This window comes from Nyctereutes procyonoides, unplaced genomic scaffold (assembly GCF_905146905.1).
Source record: "Nyctereutes procyonoides isolate TBG_1078 unplaced genomic scaffold, NYPRO_anot_genome, whole genome shotgun sequence".
Classification (NCBI taxonomy): Eukaryota; Metazoa; Chordata; class Mammalia; order Carnivora; family Canidae; genus Nyctereutes; species Nyctereutes procyonoides.
This window is the reverse complement of record NW_026575129.1, coordinates 3,674,459-3,698,468: the sequence shown is the minus strand read 5'-3', so window position 1 is coordinate 3,698,468 and position 24,010 is coordinate 3,674,459. Positions and strand designations below refer to the sequence as shown.

Below are 24,010 nucleotides of genomic sequence, written 5' to 3'. Positions count from 1 at the left end.
ATAGTGTCATATGGTGACACTACACTTGTGGTGAGCACAGCATGATGTATAGAGTTGTTGAATCTCTATGGTGTACACCTGAGACTAATGTAACATTGTGGGTCAACCATACTCAAATAAGAAAAAGATTTAGAGAATGTTATTTATTGACTTAGTATTTTCTTTCCTTTCCCCTTTTAAGGCAGGTTTAACAACTTACTTTCATCCTGGAATAAACTTGAAGAAGATACATTATACCAGCATCAAACTTTATGAGAAATTGGAAGAGGAAACTGGACAGGTAAGTGCATTTCATTTGAAATTGCCCAATTAGTCAATTTCTCAGAAATATGTAGGATTTCTGAGGAATTTTGACCTATCATCATTAAAGCCATGTGTAGTGACATTAATGGCATGTGAAATGTTTAACATGGTAGAGAAATCTGATGAGTATTTAAAGTAAGAACCCCTAATTCGCTTTACTATGAATTTAATTTCTTAAAGTACATTTCCCATGTAATTAACCACTCTTCTTGATTTTTTTAGATGAGGAAAGTAAAAAAGCAGCTTTCAAAAATATCTTTAGTCATTTACCATATCTAGAAACCAAGAAATCAGAGCTTTTCAGCATCTGGATTACAAAGGATCTGACCACAGTGTCTTCCAGATTGTCAGTTTTGAAAAGTACGTCACTAAAAGCCCCTCATTTTTATTTTTATCTCTTCTCATACTTATTAGTACCCTCAAAGTGGCAGGCAAAAACTATCCACAGGCTTAGCTGAAAGTTTACTTAAATTTTTCATGCTATTTTCCTTGCCTGTAACTATAAGATGGCTCCCTGCAGTTTGTAGGCCAAAGGCCAAAGGAGGAGAGTCTTCATCAGTGGGCCTGCTTTCTCACATTTTGTCTTGACGCTCATATGCTTCAGCTGTTCTTAATTACATATATTTCTGGAATGTGCTGGGCTCTGTGCCTGAAACAGTATCGTCTCGGATCCCATCTCAGTAGTTACCCTCCACCTTTCCCTGAGGTCACCCCCTTTGAGAAATTGTCCTTGACTTTCCTCATCCACCATTCAGGCCAGTTGAGGGTACACCTCTTGGTTCAAACAACATATAACATTTTTTAAAAAGATTTATTTATTTATTTATTTGAGAGAGAGAAAGTGAGAGAAAGCATGAGCAGTGGGGAGTGAATTAACTGGGAGCCCCACAAGGGGCTCAATCCCAGGACCCTGAGATTCTGACCTGACCCAAAGGCAGATGCTTAACTGACTGAGCCACCCAGGTGCCCCAACATATAACATTCTTATCACACGAATCTCTCTCTCTCTCTCTCTTTCTCTCTTCCTCTCTTCTAGTAGTTGCTTTACTGGTTGGTCTTCCTAGGGACTATGAGAAACTTAAGGGCAAGAGATCTTTTATTTCTGTGACCCAGGGCTTAGCTGAGTGCTTGGCCAATGGAAGGACTTCAATAAATGCCAAATAAAGGTTTATTATCATTTACACTTAAGTTCATCACCGCAACATTCTGATGCTTTATATTCTTTCCTCGAATACTGTGTCTTCCTCTCTTTCACATGGTTTTCTTTTTTTTTTAATTTTTTATTTATTTATGATAGTCACAGAGAGAGAGAGAGAGAGAGAGAGAGAGAGAGAGAGAGAGAGAGAGAGAGGCAGAGACATAGGCAGAGGGAGAAGCAGGCTCCATGCACCGGAAGCCCGACGTGGGACTCGATCCCGGGTCTCCAGGATCGCGCCCTGGGCCAAGGGCAGGCGCCAAACCGCTGCGCCACCCAGGGATCCCACATAGTTTTCTTTTACTCTTACATTAACACTATCCCATTTTATTGTAATTATGCTCTCAGCTGTCTGCCTTCACCTGTTGACACTATAGGCTCCACGTAGGCAGGGGCTTTGCTTCTCATTCATAGCAGCATCTCTGGGGCTTACCCTAGTGTTTGACTAGAGGTGGCAGTGAGTAAGTATTTGCTGAGTGAATGTCTTTTTGTAAGATGCAAATATTTTATATAGTTATCTTTTACACTGCATAGTAAATCTCTTTTCTGTATGCTCGCATTTTCACTGTACTGAAGAATCATGTTTGAACACCAAATGATTTATTTATGTGTTTTTATTGGCATTATTCTCACAGGTGGTGGGATTCCATCAGCCAGGTAGTATCAGAATTGCTACAACTCCTGTAAGGGTTGATGAATTTAAATATCAGATGACTCGGACTGGCTGGCATGCAACAGAACAGTATATTATTGGGCCTGAAAAAATTCAAGAGATGTTCCCTTTACTCAACATGGATAAGGTATTTATATTAAGGGTATTTTCACTATTTGTTGACTTGAATTAGGATTAGAAAAAGTTACTTTAAGAAGTTTATTAACGGTAGAAAAACTTTGTGCACACATTTCCAATGGCAAAATCAGATGATTAATGTTGGAATCTAGGTGTGTAACAAGGTGGGCCATTATGTGTGCTAAATGAAATATAAAAGCATAATGAAAAAATTTTACTGGTTTTCCATCTGTGACAATTGAGAAGGGATTTCCCCTCACATCCAGGGGTTTCCATACATAAACTTCTGCTTGAGAACTGCAGAGAAAATAATTACATGATATGATAAATATGTATATAGAAGGGCTGTCTAATTAAAACTTTTTACCAAATCAAATTTAGAAGTGCCATGCTGTGTTGCTCCACAAGTATTGTCTAGCTCATAACTGTATTTCCAACACGCTCTATACCAGGTATTGATCTAGTTTTAACCAAATTTGGCTCAGAAAATCCACTTGGGAATTTAGTGTCCCTTTTTTTTTTTTGGCTGGGCAATAATCTCATTTGAATAATAAGAATGACTAACCACAGTATAGCACAGATTTACATACCAGATACTATGCTGGGCCCTTTATATACAGAATTTTTTCTGTACATAATTTTTATTTAATCTTCACAATAATATCATATACTATATATTATTACTAAACAGGAAATTGCAGTTTAGATGGATTACATAATGGTCTCAAGTTCATCTAGCTGGAAAGAGATGAAGCCAGGCTCTCTGACCCCTTTGTGCACACTACTTAAGTACACCACCAGAAGGGGCTGGTGAGGGGGCTTCTGTTTCTCCCTAGGAACTACTGCAGTACCTGAACTGCCGCAGCACCTTGTATCATTGATCTGGGTGCTGGGGTTGTTTGCTCTCATGAGTCTTTACTGCTGCTGGCATTTTCCTGTCCCTAGTTCTGTGTGATGACTGTGTGGTGGCAGACTGGTGTTGCATTGTCTGCACTGAAATTCCATCACTGTAAGATTATGCTTATATCTGTTTGCATGTCACTCTTGGAATGCTTTGCTGGAAGTCCTTACCATCACAAAGTTTTCTCAAAGGCAATGGAAGTATGTGGGAAGAATATTCTCTGGATCTGGGGCAGGGTGCCAAAGCAAATAGATACAGGATTACTGTAATGAGGACGTTTCTATTATAAAACACCAACGTGACATTTGGAAGTCTACAGTAATATGAATTCCATTAAAATCAAAACAAGTCTCTTGTGCTAAAACTATAACAAGAGATTGAATTAGTAATCAAAATATGCCCACAAAGAAGACTGGGCTCAGATGGCTTCACTGGTAAATCCTACCAGACATTTAAGAAGAATTAATACTAATCCTTCACAAATTTTTCCAAAAATAGAAGAGAACACTTCCCAACTCATTCTGTGAGGTCAGTATTGCCCTGATAGCAAAACCAGACAAAGACATCACAATAAAAGAAAGACAGGTATCCCTTGTGAATATTGGTGCAAAAATCCTTAACTAGCAAGCTGAATTTAGCGACTTATAAGGATAATGCAGTATGACCAAGTAGAATTTATGCCAGGGATGCAGGGTTAATTGAACATCTGAAAATCAATGCAATATGCCACATTAATAGAATAAAGGTAAAAAACACATGATCATTTTAGTAGATGCAGAAAAGACATTTGACAAAAGCTCCTTGCTCATATTTGGTGCTCAGCAGATTTCTACTGAATGCATGAGACCTAACTACAATACTGCACAGTGTTCCCTCTATCAACTTGGTTCATCAGACTGTTACTCTTGGTTTCCCCGTGGTACCTAGCCTGAAGTCCTAGCACGACACAGGTGTTCAAGCTTTAGCTGTTGAGTGATTGAGTCAAGTATACATCTTCCTGACCCCTATATACACATAACATGTGAAGTTGTTCATAGTATTGAACAACTGAATATAAATAATTGATCAATTAGTGTTAGATTGACTGCAAACGTCAGAAACCAAAATGATAATGCTTAAACACAATACAAGTTTCTCTTTCATTTAGGCAGTCCAGGGTTTGAATGGTGGCTAGAACCCAGTTGCCTTCTAGGTCACTGAACTGTCAGTCCTAGGGCGTGACTCTTCTGTCCGTATTCCAAGTTGGCAGCAGCTAGAGTGGCAGCCATCGTGTCTGCATTCCAGACAATAGGAGGGAGGAAGGACAAAGATGAAGGGACAAAGGGCATATGCCAGTGGTTTGTCTGTTTTTTAAATAGGCTTCATGCCAATGTGGAGTCCAACTCAGGGCTTGAACTCAAGACGCTGAGACCTCAGCTGAGGGATGCCTGGGTGGCTCAATTGGTTAAGTGTCTGTCTTCCACTCAGGTCATGATCTCAAAATTCTGGGATTGAGCCCTGCATCAAGCTCCCTGCTCAATGAGAAGTCTGCTTCTCCCTCACCTTTTGTGTTCTCCCCCTCTCTCAAATAAATAAATAAATCTTAAAAAAAAACACCCTAGCTGAGATCAAGAGTCAGACACTTACCTGACTGAGCCACCTACACACCCCATGCCAGTGGTTTTTACAAAACGATTCATGAAGGCTGCCACATGACACTTAATTTGTATTGCACTGACCAAAACTTAGTAATACTTCTAGCTATCAGTGGGAACTCATAACTGCCAACTATTGGAAACTGTTCCTAGGGGCTCTGTGTCTGAATAAACATTCAGTTTCTAAATGGAAACATTCAGTTTCCATTGCTATGGGGGTAGAGGAGAGAATGGATGTTGGAGACAGTTGCCTGGCTACTCAATACTCAGTGTGAGTACTGCCCCCACCTGAGCTTTGATAAAGGAATAAGAAGTACAGACTGATCAATTGATGCAATGATGCACTTTTATTTTTTTTATAAATTAATTTTTATTGGTGTTCAATTTACCAACATACAGAATAACACCCAGTGCTCATCCCGTCAAGTGTCCCCCTCAGTGCCCGTCACCCATTCACCCCCACCCCCCGCCCTCCTCCCCCTCCACCACCCCTAGTTCATTTCCCAGAGTTAGAAGTCTCTATGTTCTGTATCCCTTTCTGATATTTCTCACACATTTCTTCTCCCTTCCCTTATATTCCCTTTCACTATTATTCATATTCCCCAAATGAATGAGAACATACACTGTTTGTCCTTCTCCGGTTACTGTGGCCAAGTTCAAAAAGGGTGTTGCCTGAGTTCTCCTCTGGGATTTTGATGGAATCTTGTCTCACATTTAGATCTTTCATCTATTTTGAGTTTATCTTTGTGTATGGTGCAAGAGAGTGGTCCAGTTTCAATGATGCACTTTTAAAGTCCAGTTTTACTAAACATTCCCTGGCAGGATATAATTACACTGAATAATGGGTATGTTTTTGTCTAAACATTGACTCTTTTATGATCAATTTAGATTTTAGCTGGACTATATAATCCTGGAGATGGTCACATTGATCCTTACTCTCTAACTATGGCCCTAGCTGCTGGGGCTAGGAAATATGGTGCCCTTTTAAAATATCCCGCCCCGGTGACTTCTCTGAAACCCAGGTCAGATGGAACATGGGACGTTGAAACGCCACAGGGATCAGTGAGAGCAAATAGAATTGTGAATGCTGCAGGTAAGCATCATTTATTAGTGAGTTTTTTCAAGTGGCCAAAAAATAAGACATTTGGCCATAGAGTAACGTCTTACACTGTGCACATTATTGTAATGTTCCCAAGATGAACATTTTGTCTGTTGCTAAGCTACAAAGTCATCACTTTGCTTTTGGTGTGTGATGCCACCTGTCCTTGGTTACTCATAGAAAGTTCATGTTCTTCTCCATTCTATTTTCTTTTACTCCAGATCATGTTTTGCTAATGATGCTTTTCCCCTTCTGTATTTACTTTCTTTATACTAGTAACCAAAGTCTAGTGTGCAGATTCGCAATCATCTTTTTTGTTCTCAGTTTGCTTCTAGGGGCAGATTTAGTCATTTGTATTCTCTCTCACCCATTTCTGATTAGTTGACTCCAGTCTAAATATGTTTAACCCTTTTCCTTTCAGAATATTATTAAATATATCTCATAACTTGTTTTTTTTATTTCTCTGTTACAATGTAGAGTAGTGAAATCAAAAAGGATATTTGAGATGATCTAACAAGTCACTCATTTTCCATTGTGAAGACCAAGGTCATGTTACTTGGCAAAGTGACACAGTTATGTTGGAGTTAGGACTTGAACCTGGGTCTTTTGACTCCGGAGTTAATACACTTTCTAACAGGTCATTTACCTGTGAAGTCATTTTCAACCATCACACATACAAAATTGAGTTCTCGTGCAACTGAAAATGCTTATGCAGTCTAAACTGGGCTAATAATTTGTATTTACCTGTAGTTGGTTGTGGTTAATGTAAAACCCAAAGTAAGCAGGAGGCAGTAACTGATTTTCTTGAGGTCTGCTCTTTGAGTTATTGCTTAAATTATAAATGAAAACAATCCTTATTATTTATCAGGTCAAATGCTATGTCACAAGGACAGGTCAGAACCATGGACCTTTAAGTTCTTTCCTCTAAATTGTAACTTTTGGTTGATGTTAATTTTTTTTAAGATTTTATTTATTTCAGAGAGAGAGAGAGAGCACAAGCCCTTGCTCACAAGGGGAGGAGCAGAGGGAGAAGCAGACTCCCTGTTGACGAGGGAGTGTGATGTGGGGCTCAATCCCCAAACTATGGGATCATGACCTGAGCCAAAGGCAGATGCTTAACCGACTGGGCCCCCCGGGTGCCCCGATGTTATTAATTTTTTTTAATGAAACAGTTGGCGGTTCTAGAAAAGTCATGTCTTTAATTTTTAAGAGTTTAAATTAGTATTTCTGAATTTTTCTAATCCTTGTCCCCCATTCGAAAAGCATAGAAATCTCATGCTTTCTTCAATATCTTTTGAAGTCCAAAAATAATGTAAAAGGGCTTGCCTAAAAAGTAAAAGCAAAGGCATAAAACACTGCTTTGTTTTATGCCTCAACCCCATTCCCCTAATCCCTATCTGATAAACACCCCCCCCAACACTCATCACCATCCTTAGGCACCACTGACCTAAATTCGTTAGAAGATCGAAGACAATGAAATCTTTATCTATTTTTTTCCCATGTAGCAAGGATATTTTGTAATCTTGCAACCTTCTGGTGTCACAAATTTATTGGACTGTTTTTATAGTGATAGCAAACCAAACAAACTAAACAAACACACTCTGACCTCCAAAATCAGCACCTGGGCAGACATCACTAACTGATCACTCACTTCCAGTGGTCTTGGGCTCTACCATTTTTCTCAACGTAGTGCTTCAGGCAGCCACTCTCAACTGATACTTTGAGAAATAATGTAGAAGAACTTAATTTAACACATTTATTTATCATTTTCCTAAAATGGTAAGTTTTTATTTACATAATTCATTTTTTTCTAAACCACAAACAGGAATAAGGAATCACTGAAGATAAAGATAGGATAATTCTCAAAGACATCTCACCTAAACCCAGGACAGTGGTTACCAGGTGCCGTTTTCTATGCAGCTATGAAATCTTATGTTCTGAATGCAGTAGGGGAGGCCAATGGCAAGAAGTCTTGGCAAACAGCTTTTCTGGTCCTGGCCTGAGAAAACAAATCGCTGGAATTAGGTTGACAGTGTGGTCTTCCATGTTTTTACCACTCCATGGAACCAGATTCCTGGGATTATTCTACACAATGTCGTTCTTTGTGCTTTGTCCCTGAAGCCTTTTACCCAGCCACGTCTACTCCCTTCACCATCCTCAGTTCTTGGTAATCCAAGCAGCTGCTTCTTGGAAACTGTGTGAAGAACTATGCTGTCTCAACGTTCAGTTCTTTATCTCATTCAGTACATATCTGTGGCCCATAGTCTTGTTTTTTCTTTTCTTCCTCCATCTCTTCTACTGGGTAAGAAGTTACTGGATGAAATCTAACTGATTGCATAGTTGAAGTCCATGGAAAGTGTAGAAAGGTGCGTGTTTAATTATTTGTAAGTCTGTTATCAAAAAAATCTGATTTAAAGGCAAGCCTCAGTAACTGAGGGCAAAGGTTTCAGTATACCAGCTTCTAGAATTAAAGCTAACATCAGTATTATGGTTAGAGCAGCCATCAGCAGAAGGCATCATGCTAACATGATTTGAGAATGTGTGGCTGATGGAATGTATCCCAGAGTTACTCTGTGAGACCAGGATGTCTCACAAATTCAGTCAAGGCCTTCAGGCTAGCTCTGAAATCTAATTAAAGTAACCAGGATATAGACTTGGAAATGTGATCACAATGTAAAAGCTACAGACACCACTATTATCTACTCAATTGTACCATAACCTGCTAGAAGTTTCTTTATATGAAATCATAACAGAAAGCAGCTGAATCTTCAGGATATTCAAGAAAAGGAGAGTTTAAAAGTAAAAATGTGTCTGTTTGCTGATGTGTCTCCAGCATTAGCAAGGTCAGTAGGGCTCCCTGGCCTGGAGACACATAGTATTGCCAGTCCTATGACCTGGGCAAATTATTCAGTTGTAAAATGGAGATAGTAAGCCCATTTCAAAAAGTTGTTATGTCAGTAATGAGCTAATAATATAGAGTACCCAGAACAGACCCAGTAGCACATAGTAAGCACTAAAAAATTAAGTATAATAATTATGATTATAATTATTTCTTTGAAAGCCTATCCACACCCTCCCCCACCTCCTATCCCAGGGCCACTAGGATCAGTTTACTATAACTTCTTGGTACAGGTTTTAAGATTACTCCCCTCCTTTCACTTGCTCTATAGTCATACAGCACCCATTCTGCTGGTACATTTGGTTCTCAAGCTAATGTGCATGAGAATCGCCATGGGCAGTATCCCAGACTTCAGAAAGATTCTACATGAAGTGGTCTGAGGGGGGACTCAGAGCTGTATTTTAAATAAGTACTCCAGGGGCTGTAATGTCTGCTCCACATGGTCCGCAAAACATCTTTAGAGGAATGCTACTACATGTTCCTACAGGAGAGAGAACGCAGTAACCTTATCCTTGAGCAAGCATTGCTGAACACCAGTTTCAGACACTCCTAACGTCTTGGGATGAAATAGACTAACTTGCCTTTGTTACCTGAAGGTTTTAAATTTTGCTTCATTCCACCTCCCCCCCCCCCAGCCTAATGTATAGTTCAGGGACATGGACGAAAGCTATTTATTAGGATGTAAGCTTTCTCTCTGCATGGTGAAGAATGTTTCTCTTGACCTCATTTCTAATCGACTCATTAAGCCTGAGATAACTCTGTAAACTTTACTTAAGAATTTTCCTAACATGGTAAATGAGAAATATGATTGGATCATGCCAACATGAAGCCCACTGTTCAGCCAAAAAAGAATTTCTTAATTTTGCCTGGTACTCTGTATCAAAGAATGTCACTGTATAAACCATCATTGTCACTGTATAAACCATCTTGTACGAGTAAACTTGTCCATGAATCTTCACTCTTCATTTTAACTCCATTTCTATTAATCATTGCCTTTTTTTTTTTTTAACGGAAGCCATTTCCAGTAACATTGTTATTGACCATTCAGTTGCTTCTCAGGTCACAGTGGTAGATTTTAGTGATTCTTTCATATTTGTCTCTCTTACCTTTGAACGTGATGGGTGAGTGATGTAACAAGAGTTGAAGTATAATCATCCCTCCAGATTTAGGTTAACTTGCTTGACATATAGAGGAAGAAAATTCCAACAAACACCGCCACCATAGGGTAAAACAGCAGGGAACTTGTTATGGAGTTTGAAATCATGTAGCTCTATAATACTTATGCATATGTTTCCACTGTATTTTAATGATCAAGTGCATTAATAAGCAAGCAATTAGACTCAGAAATTCATAAATATGTTTGAATAGGGCAGAATTTATTTCTTCAATTTCTGTTTTTAATAGAAACAAGTGTATTGAGGATACTGCAGTGGTTTGAATTGCTAGGCTAAATATTTTGGGTTTTTAAAAATATTTTAAATATGCTGTAGTTGCGTATAACTAGAATATATGGCTTTACTGTGTTTTTCTACAAAGTCCTGACATTAGAAATTCACATCTTCCTACTAACAAAAATAAATTAAATCTGTAAATTATTAAAAGGCCAACAAGAGACTCTAATGCCCAGAGGTAAGATTTTTGGTTTGCAAATAGACACCCATTTCTGGAACTATTAAACAAGTATGGCCAGTTAGGCATCAGGCCAAAAGAAAACAACAGAACATAGGATGATGTTTAGATAGTTAAATAGAAATAAACTTGGACACCTAAGAGTATATAGTCTGGATTACCAGACTATATACTTTATTATAATTGATGATTCTGGTTCTAGCTCTGAACCTTATAATGACAGAGGCTCCCTCCAGAAGTCTTTATTAGATTCCTAAAAAAGCAGAAACAGAAATGGTTGAAAATTAAGAGCATAGCCTCTAAATAAATAACTTGAATAAGAGTCTCTAATCATTTGAATGACTACTTAAAATTGTTATGAAGCAAACAAACAAATAGAACCTCTTCCTCTCAAATAATCCACCAATGGGTCAGGTGATAGCACTTCCCTGCCATATAATCATTCTAGATTCTAAAATACGTTTACACAAGTAAAAGTGTCTTGGATTTTTAAAACGAAGTCTTTCTGTAGCAAGAAAACCGATAAGGTGTGATGATTCTGGGGTCTCCCAGTGGGACCTTGGGCATGTCTCTTTCCTTCTCTGGCCTTTAGCTCCACATCTGTATACTGAAGTCACATGGGGCAGAAGCAAGGGCACATTCAGCCACAGTGTGGTTCCTTCTTTTGCAAAGGTGAAGATAACATTCGTCCCCACCAATAAGAGAGTCTCAGGACACACTGTGAAGTGACACATTCTCATGTAGGAACCTGCACCTACTTATGACCCCTTTCCTCTTCGCTGTGGCACCTCTTCCCTCTTGCTCTGGACTCCTGGTTCTCCATGCTCTTTGCAAGAAAGGATCTTGCAAACACATTCTAATTAAACTTTTACAATAACAGATAAAACTTGCTGTGCTATCTTTCTCAAAATATACACATTTTCAAATTTTAAGTTAACAAAACAATTCTGTACTTGTAGAATCTTTGGCATCAGTAAGTGGGAGAAAGGAGGGCCTGGGAGATGCAGGGAGTGACTTGCAGGACTTTCTTATACACAATTATTATGTTGATCACACGGGGAACCTTTATGGCTTCAGCATCTCTCTTTCGGGAATAGTGTCAGTCCAGTACTGTCTTTCTTAGCAACATTTGTACCTTTTATATATTTGGGTTGTTTATTTTTTCCTTCAAATAAATTTGTTGTTGTTGTTTTCCTGCCTGCTTCTGCTTATGGGAAAATGCTTTTTCAGGAATGGAGTTTCCTTAGATTATAGGTATCTTCAGAACGCTGAGGCAGGATAGAATATGGTCTTCTCTCCCCCCGTTCGGTTTTGCAATGACAAAAAATTTAAAGTCGTTGCAACATTCTTTTGACTTTGCCATGAGTACTAAAGTCTTTTAAATGTTTTGTTTTAAAACAAATTGGTCGAAACCTGGGTGGCTCAGCGGTTGAGCGCCTGCCTTTGGCCCAGAGCATGATCCTGGGGTCCTGGGATCAAGTCTCACATCGGGCTCCCTGCATGGAGCCTGCTTCTCCCTCGGCTTGTGTCTCTGCCTCTCTCTGTCTCTCTCTGTCTCTCTCTGTCTCTCTCTCTCTCTCTCTGTCTCTCTCTGTCTCTCATGAATAAATAAATAAAATCTTTGAAAAATGAAAAATAAAAATGAAATAAAATAAATTGCCCTATCAATGCCAGTTGTGGTATGTTTACATATGTGGTAACATTTTTAAATGATTTTTTTTTCCTTTAAGGATTTTGGGCTCGCGAAGTAGGTAAGATGGTAGGACTAGAGCATCCACTCATTCCCGTCCAGCATCAATACGTTGTCACATCGACTATACCTGAAGTGAAAGCTTTGAAACGAGAACTGCCAGTGCTCCGTGACCTGGAAGGATCCTATTATCTCCGACAGGAAAGGGATGGGCTTTTGTTTGGTCCATACGAAAGCCAGGAGAAAATGAAAGTGCAGGACTCATGGGTCACCAGTGGCGTCCCTGCAGGTGGGTTCCACGAGTGCAAGTGTGTGCGGGTCAGGCCCATCCGTCTCGTCTTCTCTGTGGTTGGGGGCTGGCTGTAGAGTCAGCCGGTGTCATAATACTAGAGTATCCAATATCTGGGACTTTGGAGGTGAGCAGTTTGAGCTAAGCTCTGTTTTCCTGTCGTTTTGAACAATCACAGCAGGAAGTGAGGAAAGAGAAAAGAGGCAGTGGGTGATGGAGAAGCTGAAGAACATACCTTCCTCTGGTTTGGAAGGCTTCAGGTTCATCTGCCCACTCCAACCTCCTGCCTACCCCCGTCTCCTCACTCCCCCACCTGTTTGGTCTAGTTTCCAGATTTGGATGTAGCTGCTATTGTGCTTTGATGGTTGGAAACGTGGCAGGAATCAGAGACTGGACATCCAGCCTGCTAAGGATGAAAGCTTCGGAGTGTGTCACAGAGCAGGATAGGTTGGTCCTGCAAACTGAAGCCTTCCCCTAAACTACATAAATGGGTTAGAAGAGCCCTTTGCTGACATGGGAGGAACTATAGTGTCTCTTTCAGGTTCTGTAAGGGAGATGGACCTGTTTTTGTTTTTCATGACATATTTCTACAGAACTAGATTAAAGATGGAGGCTACATAAGCAGGTAAACAAAGCAATCTATAGAAAGTACTAAAATGTCATTGGGGCAGTAAAATATTATAGGGGATGTAAAGAAATACAGGAAATTGTACTTTCTAGAATTACACTTGATACACTACTTGGGACAGGGAGTGAACCTGTACGCCTCAGTACACCTATGCCCATGTGACAGCAAATGATCGCTAAACCGCCTCCCACCAAAGTTCAGCCTCCCACCTAGGTCGGCAAGGCTTTTGTCTTGTTGAGTGGGCTCTGCATATTTGGGCCTGTGGAAATAGCTCCTGATCGAGGTATGGCTGTTAGTCACCTGAGAGCCTTCCTTTCTGCTCTTCCCTCATGCTGGCAGCTTCACTTTCAAATAAACGTTGAACAAATACTTAATTTCAGCTGGAGGGAGAGCCAGATTGTCCGCTAGCCCTGGGTGCTGGCCCTGGTCCAACCCTAGTGGTCTCCAGGTCTCCGTGCAACTGACCCAACATGCAGGTCACAGGAGGAACAGCACCTGGCTGGCTACTGTGTGGGAAAGTCACCAGCCCTGGTGGAGAAATTCCTTCAGAAACTCATCTGCAGGCCTGCCTTCCATCACAGTACCTCTGAGGACTGAGAGAAAGATTGTGTTCCAAGACCCTTCCCTTGGAATTCTAGCCCTCCCATATGTGTGTGAGCAGGCTTGAGGAAGGAGGCCCCAGGCCTTTCCTTCTCTGCTGAGAGCAGAGAGGCATCTAGAACCCATTATCCTAGATCCTGGAGTAGTTTTCATTTAACCCCTGTGTCCTGACATGACTTTGTAAGCTCCCATTTGCCCTCACCTGGGAGGACAGAGCAGACTTTTATGGTTTATTGAAGGATAAAAACTCTCTTGACAAGCCAATCATTGTTTGTTTTTTAAAATTATGATTGGATTAAATATTGGAAACTGTTAATATACCTAGATTTAAATTTATTACTAATGAAAAGGGTTAACTTTCATTATTTTATTGTTTCAACAAAAATAACAATATTGTTCTTAGTAATGTGATGGAGACCTATCTGTTGATAATGAATTAAGTTTAGACTTTTTTTTTTTTTAAAAAAGAAGTACCTTCCTAAAGACCATCTTTAAATGTGAGCTGATTCAGGGTTAAGTCACTTTAGAGTACATGACAGGGCAGCTGCAGCATCCTGACCACAGTGGTATGTCTCTTCAGGGTTTGGAAAGGAGCTCTTTGAGTCTGATCTTGACCGAATCATGGAACATGTTGAAGTTGCCATGGAAATGGTTCCAGTCTTGAAAAAGGCTGACATCATCAATATCGTCAATGGTCCTATCACCTATTCTCCTGACATTCTGCCTATGGTGGGACCCCATCAGGGAATCAGAAACTACTGGGTGGCAATAGGCTTTGGGTGAGTATCTCCATTTAGTTCAATATTTATTTAAAATTTTTCCCCTTATTTTAATAGAGCCAAGTATTTTAAGTAAGCCTTGTCTCATAATCTCAGGCCAAAATGGAGAATGGAGGGAGGGGCAGAGTTTTCTTCCTTTCATGACCATTGAGATATGAGGAATAAAATACTTTTAAAAAAAGATTTTATTTATTTATTTGAAAGTGAGAGAGAGAGAGAGAAAGAGAATAAGTGGTGGGGGGAGCAGGGGGAGAGAGAAGCATGCTCCCCACGGAGCAGGGAGCCCATGGCTCCATCCCAGGACCCTGGGATCATGACCTGAGCTGAAGGCAGATGCTTAACCAATTGAGCCACCCAGGTACCCTGAGGAATAAAATGTTTCAATTTTAAAATCCGTACTGTGGATTATTCATGGTTTAATCACCTATATAGATTTTAAAGCTTATCACACACAGGGCAGTGATTTCCTGGAAACTTCTCTTTGCATATTTCCTGCCATTTTCATTATTCATGTCTCTTTTCATGTCTTATAGGTTCAGATTGGTCAATTTACCCCAATTTTACAAGGATGTTTTCATAACACAATGTGACAAATGTAATTTAAAATATCAAATGAGTAATGTATCTGATGCCTTTTTCACCATAGTTCGTGTTTGTCCAACATAATTTGCTGCTTTATCATTCCTCAGGTTGCTTACTATTTATGATTCTGTGACCCATTTCATGTTTCATCTTTAATATTTGTCCCATTAATTTGGTGACTATTAATGTCAAGCCCACTTTACTATCATGTCACAGCTTCTAATATTCTATTTTTCTTCACCATTTTAGTTGGCCATTTATTCACTAATATTTAATGATCACTAGCTCAGTGCCAGGTCTCAAGGTAGCCTTGAAGACAAGGCAGTGAGGTCTGTCCAGAGGCACAGGGCTGATTAGGGTGCTGTCCTGCCAACACAGCAGAGAAGCTGTTCTCTGAACTGAGGGGGCAGGAGTGTACTGAGAGATAGGAGGTAAAATTCTTTAGACTTGGTGATTGATTGTATTATGTCTTGAGGAAGAGAAAAAAAACAGCAAATGATGCCAAACTATCTAACTTGACCCCTGGGTGGATGCCGGGGCCATCGGGAGAGAAAACCAGAAAAACAGTGAGTTACATTTTTGAAAGTTTGGGTTTGAAGTGTTTTGTTTTGTTTTTTTTTAAGATTTTTAAAATTTATTATTCATGAGAGATACACAGAGAGAGGCAGAGACATAGGCAGAGGGAGAAGCAGGCTCCCTCCTGGGAGCCCGATGTGGGGCTCAATCCCAGGACCCCGGGATCAAGACCTAAGCTGAAGGCAGACGCTCAACCACTGAGCACCCCCATGTGTCCCTGAAGTGTTAAGTGGGACATCTGTGGGACATCTAGAAGGAGAAAACCAGAAGGAGATAGAGGGCTGGAAGGTATAAAGTAAGTGAGGGTTTAGGTAGTCATATGCATATGCAGCCATGTGCATGTAGGAGTGTTTCTGGTGTGTGTGGCTTGAATATCTTATTTGGAGGAATGCCTATTCATATCCTTTGCCCATTAAAAAAAAAACACGATTATTTGTCAGGTCAGGGCGCCTGAGTGGCTCAAACAGTTAAGCGTCTGACTCTGGGTTTTGGCTCAGGTTGTGATCTCCGGGTTGTGAGATCCAGCCTTTGTGGGTCTCTGTGCTCAGTGCAGAGTCTGCTTAAGAATCTCTCTCCCTCTTCTTTTGTCTCTCACTGACTCCCCCCCCCAACATGCTCTCTCTCTCTCTCTAATAAATCTTTTAACAAATTATTTGTATTGTTATTGTTAGGTTGAGGAGTTCTTTATATACTCTAGATACAGGACCTTTATCAGATACATGATTTGCAAATTTTTTCTCCCATTCTATGGGTCATCTTTTCATTTTCTTGATGGTGTCCACTGAAGCATGAAAGTTTTAAATTTTGATGAAATCTAGAATGTGTTTTTTTCTTTTTTAGCATATAGTTCTAGTACCATATCTAAGAAATCATTTTCTAATCCAATTTCGTAAACTATGTTTTCTTCTAAGATTTTTATAATTTTAATTCCTACATTTAAATCTTTGATCAATTTTGAGTTAATTTTTGTATGTAGTGTGAGGTAGGGGTCCAACTTCATTCTCTTGGGCAAGCACTATTTGTGGAAGATTGTTCTTTCCTATTGCCTATTTCCTGCCAAGGAAATTAGGAAGTGCATTCTTTAGAATACCAGTTACTGATTACCTAGAAATTGTATCTACTTGCATGGGGCTGAGATTGCAATCCTGCTCTGATTGTAGACATTGAAATGTAGATAGGAAAGATGACAGGTGGGGGACAGGCAAAGTGCCTGACTCTCTGACAGATTTGGTCTGAACTGAAAAGGACTTCTTGTTATCTAAAAGTTGAGATTGCTAAAAAAAAAAAAAAAAAAAAAAAAAAGTTGAGATTGCTAAGACATTTCTTATGTAATATGGAATGCTCACCTTGGCTGCCTCTCCTGGCTTACATCAGTGATCCATTCCCTGGTTCTGGAGGCCAGTGGTTTTCATACCTGGCTGAGCAGCAGAATCATCCAATTCATGTTAAAAAACAATCACAGGGACAACCTGCGTGGCTCAACAGTTTAGCGCCGGCCTCCAGTCCAGGGCGCGATCCTGGAGACCCGGGATCGAGTCCCATGTCGGGCTCCCTGCATGGAGCCTGCTTCTCCCTCTGCCTGTGTCTCTGCCTCTCTCTCTCTCTCTGGGTCTCTCATGAATGAATGAATGAATGAATGAATGAATGAATAAATAAATAAATAAATAAATATCTTAAAAAAAAAGCAATCACAGCCTTGTGATTAGTCACTTGCATGTGTTTCATCTTCCTTTACATCCTATCTGTGAAATTCCTATTTGTCAGGAGAACCCATGAAGTTGTGTTGAGTCAAAAAACCAATAAGCAAACAGATTCCCAGACATTTGGGAATAGCTATAGCTATTGATCCTATAGCTTCTGATTCAGTGGTCTGGATAGGGGCCTAGGATCTGCATTTCATTGTTGTCTGTAATTCTAGTACAACCAGTTCAGAGAATTTGGGTAATTTGCAAACTGTCTACATATATGCCAGTGCTCTTTTACCTTACTTGCAGAGCACTCTCAGTCAAAGTTGTTTTACTTTTGTTTAGTCACAATTCTAATAAGGTTTTCTGCTTTTAGGTGACTAACCCATGCCCCCCAAATGTTTAATAGTTTGGATTATATATTTTTAAGACTTTTTTATTCATGAAAGACATAGAGAGGCAGAGAGATAGGCAGAGGGAGAAACAGGCTCCCCCATGGGGTAGCCTGATGCAGGACTCGATCCCAGGGCCCTGGGATCACACCCTGAGCACACTATTTAATATGTTGGCAAAGGGAAGTGCCCCCTGTGGCGGCTGCCCACCCTGTGCTGAGCAGAGCCGGGCGTGGAGGTGGTCCTAGGAAGCTGCCCACAGCAGTGCTGGCTGATTCATTCTGTGTTCAAGTTTCCAGTTATTTCATTTGATTACATTGGGGTGTGTTTTATGAGACGGTTGCAGCTAGGCTAAGTTGTAAAACGAACATGTGCATTTCCATTACCAAAGTAAGTATCAAATCCTCGGCGGTTTGGAAGGCATTCTTTCCGGTACATTCCCAGGTGCCACTTTCCGACCATATGGGTAGTGTAGCCTGCTTCTTTTAGAAGCTGGGGAAGGAGTTTTTCATCCAGAGGGACGCAGCTGGGCTGACAGGGCCAGATTATTTGGTGTTGTAAACCAGTGTGGATCTTAAAGAGATAAACATGAAATTATATATAGATGATCTGAAACATCCTGAACAAGCAGATAGAGTGGTTGTTTACTTTTCTTTTAAAAGATTTTATTTATTTATTCATGAGAGACACAGAGAGGGGGCCAGAGACATAGGCAGAGGGAGAAGCAGGCTCTCCACAAGGAGCCCCATGTGGGACTCGATCCCGGGACTCCAGGATCACACCCTGAGCCAAAGGTAGACACTCAACCACTGAGCCACTCAGGCATCCCTAGATTGGATTATATTGAATTGAATGTAGTTTTTCTTGGCTTAGAACAGATTGTAAACAGCAAATTTAAGAAGGAGAGAGTGCTATAAGATATAATATCTGACAGTTTAACAGAGCTATCATAAAAAGCAGACGCAAACACTCAAAAAGCATAGTAGCTGGGCCATTTAGAAGTAGTGGGCTTTGTAGATTAATGCTAGCAACAGAAGAACCTAATTCCCTTTCCTCATCAAGTTCCCTTCCACTTCACTTCATACATTAGTTCCTTGTGAAAATCTTATCAATTGGGCTTAGGCATACTCTGTTGTTGGTTATACAAGAGCTCAACAGCCACCATGTATTGCTTGCCTACTATGTGCTTTTCAATGCCATGTCAATGAATTCACCACCAGCACCATAAAGAAAGTGTGCACAAAAGAAGACTAGAGCTCAGGGTGGTTACAAAATTTGCCCAAGGTCACACAGCTAATACCAGCAGAAGAAAAATCATACTCAGATCTCTCTCACTCCATGCTTATTTTTAGCTAGTAAGCCAGAGGCTCTCAATAGATGTTTCATAACACTCAGTTGTATGGCATTTTACATATAACTTGTTAATGGTTAGGGAACTGATGTTTGTAAAGGATTTACTATTTGAAAATAGACTTGATTCAGAATTATCTCCAATTAACAGCACTCTGCCCCATTTGTTAGCTCATACACAGTAATAGGGAGAGAACATTATGGTGTAGCAGTGAGACCAAAGGAAACCAAAGCACAGTCCTGGCTTTGCTCAGTCTGTCAAGAATGAGAATACTGGGCAGCCCCGGTGGCGCAGCGGTTTAGCGCTGCCTGCAGCCCGGGGTGTGATCCTGAGACCCAGGATGGAGTCCCATATCTGGCTTCCTGCAAGGAGCCTGCTTCTCCCTCTTCCTGTGTCTCTGCCTCTGTCTTCGCTCTCTCTGAATGAATGAATAAATAAATAAATCTTTAAAAAAAAAAGAATGAGAATACTGTCTGTCATGTATGTCTTGGTTGAAAAAAATTGAGAAGCACTGAAGAAGTAAAGTCCAGTAATAGGAAGTGTACACTGGGGTCAAATGTCTCAGTGTGTATCCTGAATCTGCTCTTCATTAATGTGTGACCTTATTCAACCCCTATGTGGGGGCTGACTTTCCCATTGGGAAAATAAAATCGTTAAATAATAAATCAGCTGGTACATATTAGATGGAAACAATGCCTGGCAAAGAGCAAGCACTCAATAAATGTCAATAAGACTTTACACAAATTCAGATCATATAAAGAGTATATCTAGCTTTCAAAAATGATAGCTTTTTATATATCCTACCTGCACCTGGTAAAATGAATTTTAAGCATATATTTAATAATTTTTATTGCCTTCTTGAAATTTACTGAACTTGTTTATGGGTGATTTAGATGACCCATGTCTCTTTTTTAGAAGATTCAGAGAAGTATAAATTGTTGCCTTTTTATTTTACTTGAGAAATATCCTCATAAGTTTAGTCATTTTTTTAAAGGTTTTTTTTTTTATTTATTCATGGGAGACACAGAGAGAGAGACAGAGACAGAGACACAAGCAGAGGGAGAAGCAGGCTCCATGCAGGGAGCCCGACATGGGACTCGATGCCGGGTCTCCAGGATCACGCCCCGGGCTGAAGGCGGCGCTAAACCGCTGAGCCACCCAGGCTGCCCAGTTTAGTCATTTTTAAATAGATTTTATTTATTTATTTGAGAGAGAGAAAACATGAGAGAGCACAAGCAGTGGAGAGGGAGAAGCAGGCTGCCCCTGATGTGGGGCTTGATCCCAGGACCCTGGGATCATGACCTGAGCCAAAGGCAGCCACTTAACCAACTCAGCCACCCAGGCACCTCAATCATTCATTTTTTTATAAGATAGCAAAACTGGTATCTTGTTTGAAAAGTTAGTTAACATTTACAGTCTTTGCTAAGGTCCCCTCAAGCTCTTAGAGTGATTCCTGCTGTTAGGTTGTGGTCATTTGGGGTACCGGAATTTCTTGTATCTTCAGATCTGCTCATGTAGCTCCTTTTCTTGGTCATCCCCCAATGACTTTCTGTTCGTCCAATTACTCAGAAGCTTCTCTTGACTTAAACCTCAGATAAACCTACAGGAGAGTCCTTCATTAGACAAGAGTGAGTGTGTAGAACTAACTGCATAGGGCCAATGGTAAACTGTGATTCCTTCATCTCATATCAAATTATTTGCCACAGTCATGTTCTTGGTTTTAAAGCATCTTCATATAGAACTGGAAAACAAGACTACCCTCGCCACCAAGTGACCTATTTGTTGCAAAACACAAGGGGACGTTCTTTTCCCTCCCTTCCCCACAAGTCCCTGGGTAAATGCCTCTTCCTCTGAATGCTTCTAAGAGAAAGGTTCCAGGTTCCTGCCCAGAGGTCATAGCCCAAGGTTACCTGAGCTAAACTGAAGCTGAGAAGAGAAGGATGTGCCACTCTGCAGTGTACAGTTTCTCCTGCAAGGCTCCTATCAGTCAAGATAATCCTAGCTCCAGAGGGCTGATAACAACTAAGTCTTCCTCTTTAATTCCTTTCTTCCATTTTCCTAAAGTGAGCATCTCTCCTAGCTGAGAATCGTAAGCTATTTTGCAGGTATGCATCTCTTGAAACTATGGGTGCAAACTAGCATCCTTTATGCCTAAATATGTATTTCTTAAGGAAAAAAACTATAGCATAAACATTATGTTGTTGAGGGTTCTAAGGAGCACAGAACACTCCAACTTGGCGGACCTGTAAAATAGTTGGACGGGTCCCATTATTTGAAAACTACGTATGTTAATAACAGTGTATTTATCTGTATTTGAAAGGTACGGCATAATCCACGCTGGTGGGGTAGGGAAATACCTCAGTGACTGGATCCTGCATGGAGAGCCTCCATTTGACCTCATAGAATTGGATCCCAATCGCTATGGCAAATGGACAACTACTCAGTACACTGAGGCCAAAGCAAGAGAGTCCTATGGATTCAACAATATCGGTAAAGTGCGGGTTCACCGCTGTCTACAAAGTGGGTACAGAATCTACTTGCAGTGCCTCTGAGTTTGGATGCTTGTTATTCTGTGCGTCGTGGTAGGAGTACTTAGGGGTTCTCACAAGCATAATGGCTTTGGGGCGCCTGGTGGCTCAGATTGTTAAGCATCTGCCTTCTGCTCAGGGCGTGATCTCTAGGTCCTGGGATGGAGCCCCGTGTTGGGCTCCCAGCTCGGCGGGGAGTCTGCTTCTCCTTTTCCCTCTGCCTCTACCACTGCTTGTGCTCTCTCTGTTTCTCAAATGAATTAAGTAAAAAATCTTTAAGCATTATGACTTTAAGACATGACAAAGAATCTATATGAATGTGTATATTTGATTTGTAGAGTGCGTCAGCGATTTTAAGTTCTAAACCTGCTTTTACTTTATCCTTGGACTGTAATATAAATGACCATTTGGCTTTTTTTACATAATTTTTCCCCCACCCCCCACCTGCCCCCGACCCCGACCCGCAGGCCTTTTACATAATTTTTTAAAAATATTTATTTATTTATTTTAGACAGAAGGAGAGAGAGACAAGTAGGGAGGGGCAGAGGGAGAGAGAACCCCAGGCAGACCATGCACTAAGCCCAGAGCTGGACTTGGGGCTCAAACTCAGGACCCTGAGATCATGATCTGAGCTGAAACTAGGAGTCCGTCGCTTGACTGACTGAGCTGCCCAAGCACTCTTTACATAATTTTTTAAATTGCAGTGTGGTGGGCAGCCCCGGTGGCACAGCAGTGTAGCGCCGCCTACAGCCCAGGGTGTGATCCTGGAGCCGGGGATCCAGTCCCACGTTGGGCTCCCTGCATGGAACCTGCTTCTCCCTCTGCCTGTGTCTCTGCCCCTCTCTCTCTGTGTCTCTCATGAATAAATAAATAAAATCTTAAAAAAAAATTGCAGTGTGGTTGACATATGATATTGTTACTTTTGGGCCTACAACATATTTGACATTTGTATACATTGTGAAATGGTCACCACAAAAGTGTAATTACTATCTTTTTTTTTTAAGTTAAGACTTCATTTATTTTTTTAAAAATATTTTATTTATTCATGAGATAGAGAGAGAGAAAGAAGCAGAGACACAGGCAGAGGGAGAAGCAGGCTCCTCGCAAGGAGCCCGATGTGGGACTCGATCTTGGGACTCTGGGATCACACCCTGAGCCAAAGGCAAATGCTCAACCACTAAGCCACCCAGGAGACCCTGTAGTTACTATCTTTTACATAAATTTCATAAATAAATGCTGCTGGATGTTAAGAACTGAGTTTTCTATTTTCTGAATCCCTTCAAAGTTGTTTATAGTTTTGGTTATATGCTATTTAGGTACTAATTTTCCTCTTTCAGTTGGTTATCCTAAAGAAGAACGATTTGCAGGGAGACCAACTCAGCGAGTCAGTGGGCTTTATAAAACCCTGGAGTCTAAGTGTTCCATGGGGTTTCATGCAGGCTGGGAGCAGCCACACTGGTTCTACAAACCGGGTCAGGACACTCAGTACAGGTAAGTGAATGCCGTAACCTGCCTGTGGCTCTGAATGTAGAATGAAATTTTAGAGACAGAATGGAGGGACAAGAGAAATACTACTCCCCCCTCCCCAAGTCACTTCACCCCATTCCAAAGAGCATTGAGCCTTTCCTATAAAAATTATTTTCTGGCAGTGGAAGCATTAATCTTTCCCATGTGATATTGGCTCGCATCTAGGCCCCATGTGGCTTTCAGAGTCCTACAGCCAGCTCAGGTGAAGCCTCCACTTGGCATTTTTCCAGGAGCTCAGGGGACCCTTCCCCATCCCCTCTAAACCCTCACATGGCTTCAGTTGGCTCCTAAAGATGTGTCCTGGTTTGGGATGCCTGCTCAAATCACATCATATGGAAATAATATGAAAACATGGATTTTTGGGCACCTGGGTGGTTCTGCGGTTGTGTGTCTGCCTTCGGCTCGGGGCGTGATCCCGTGGTCCTGGGATCGAGCCCCCTGTCAGGCTCCCTGCAGGGAGCCTGCTTCTCCCTCTGCCTGTCTCTGCCTCTCTCTGTGTCTCTCATGGATAAATAAAAAAGTCTTTAAAAATATATGGATTTCCGTTTATCAAGGAAGAGCTCATAGCAACATCTTTCAAATGAGTGTGCACTGAGTCATGCAAACTATACGTACTGTTGATAAATTAGGGGGAAAGATCGTTTACTTAGCATTTTACATTAAGCTAAAGCAAAAACCATGTCATTAAAACAATTCTCCGAATTCCTCTAAAGTTGTTGTCGTTGTTGTATTTGGATTACATGCCATTGTTGTCATTTGGGATTAATAGTGATTATGTATTTTTTCTCATAAGAATTCATAAACCAAGAGAAAACAAATAGCAAATCTAGAAATTGTGGGGCTCCTGGGTGGCTCAATCAGTTAAGTGCCTTCAGCTTGGCTCATGATCCCAGCCTTCAGCTTGGCTCGTGATCCCAGGGTCCTGGGATCAAG

General features: G+C 40.8%; 1 protein-coding gene across 2 annotated transcripts in view; it reads left to right on the top strand.

Annotated features, from left to right (window-relative positions):
- Positions 1-24,010, top strand: part of DMGDH (dimethylglycine dehydrogenase) — a 75,055-nt gene that overhangs the window by 13,988 nt on the left and 37,057 nt on the right. For both annotated transcript variants that reach the window (XM_055342317.1, XM_055342316.1), the window contains 7 exons: positions 182-280; positions 2,134-2,298; positions 5,712-5,916; positions 12,181-12,429; positions 14,238-14,436; positions 21,343-21,512; positions 22,888-23,041. In XM_055342317.1, coding sequence (XP_055198292.1) covers positions 182-280; positions 2,134-2,298; positions 5,712-5,916; positions 12,181-12,429; positions 14,238-14,436; positions 21,343-21,512; positions 22,888-23,041 — 1,241 coding nt within the window. The remainder of the gene's footprint in view (positions 1-181; positions 281-2,133; positions 2,299-5,711; positions 5,917-12,180; positions 12,430-14,237; positions 14,437-21,342; positions 21,513-22,887; positions 23,042-24,010) is intronic.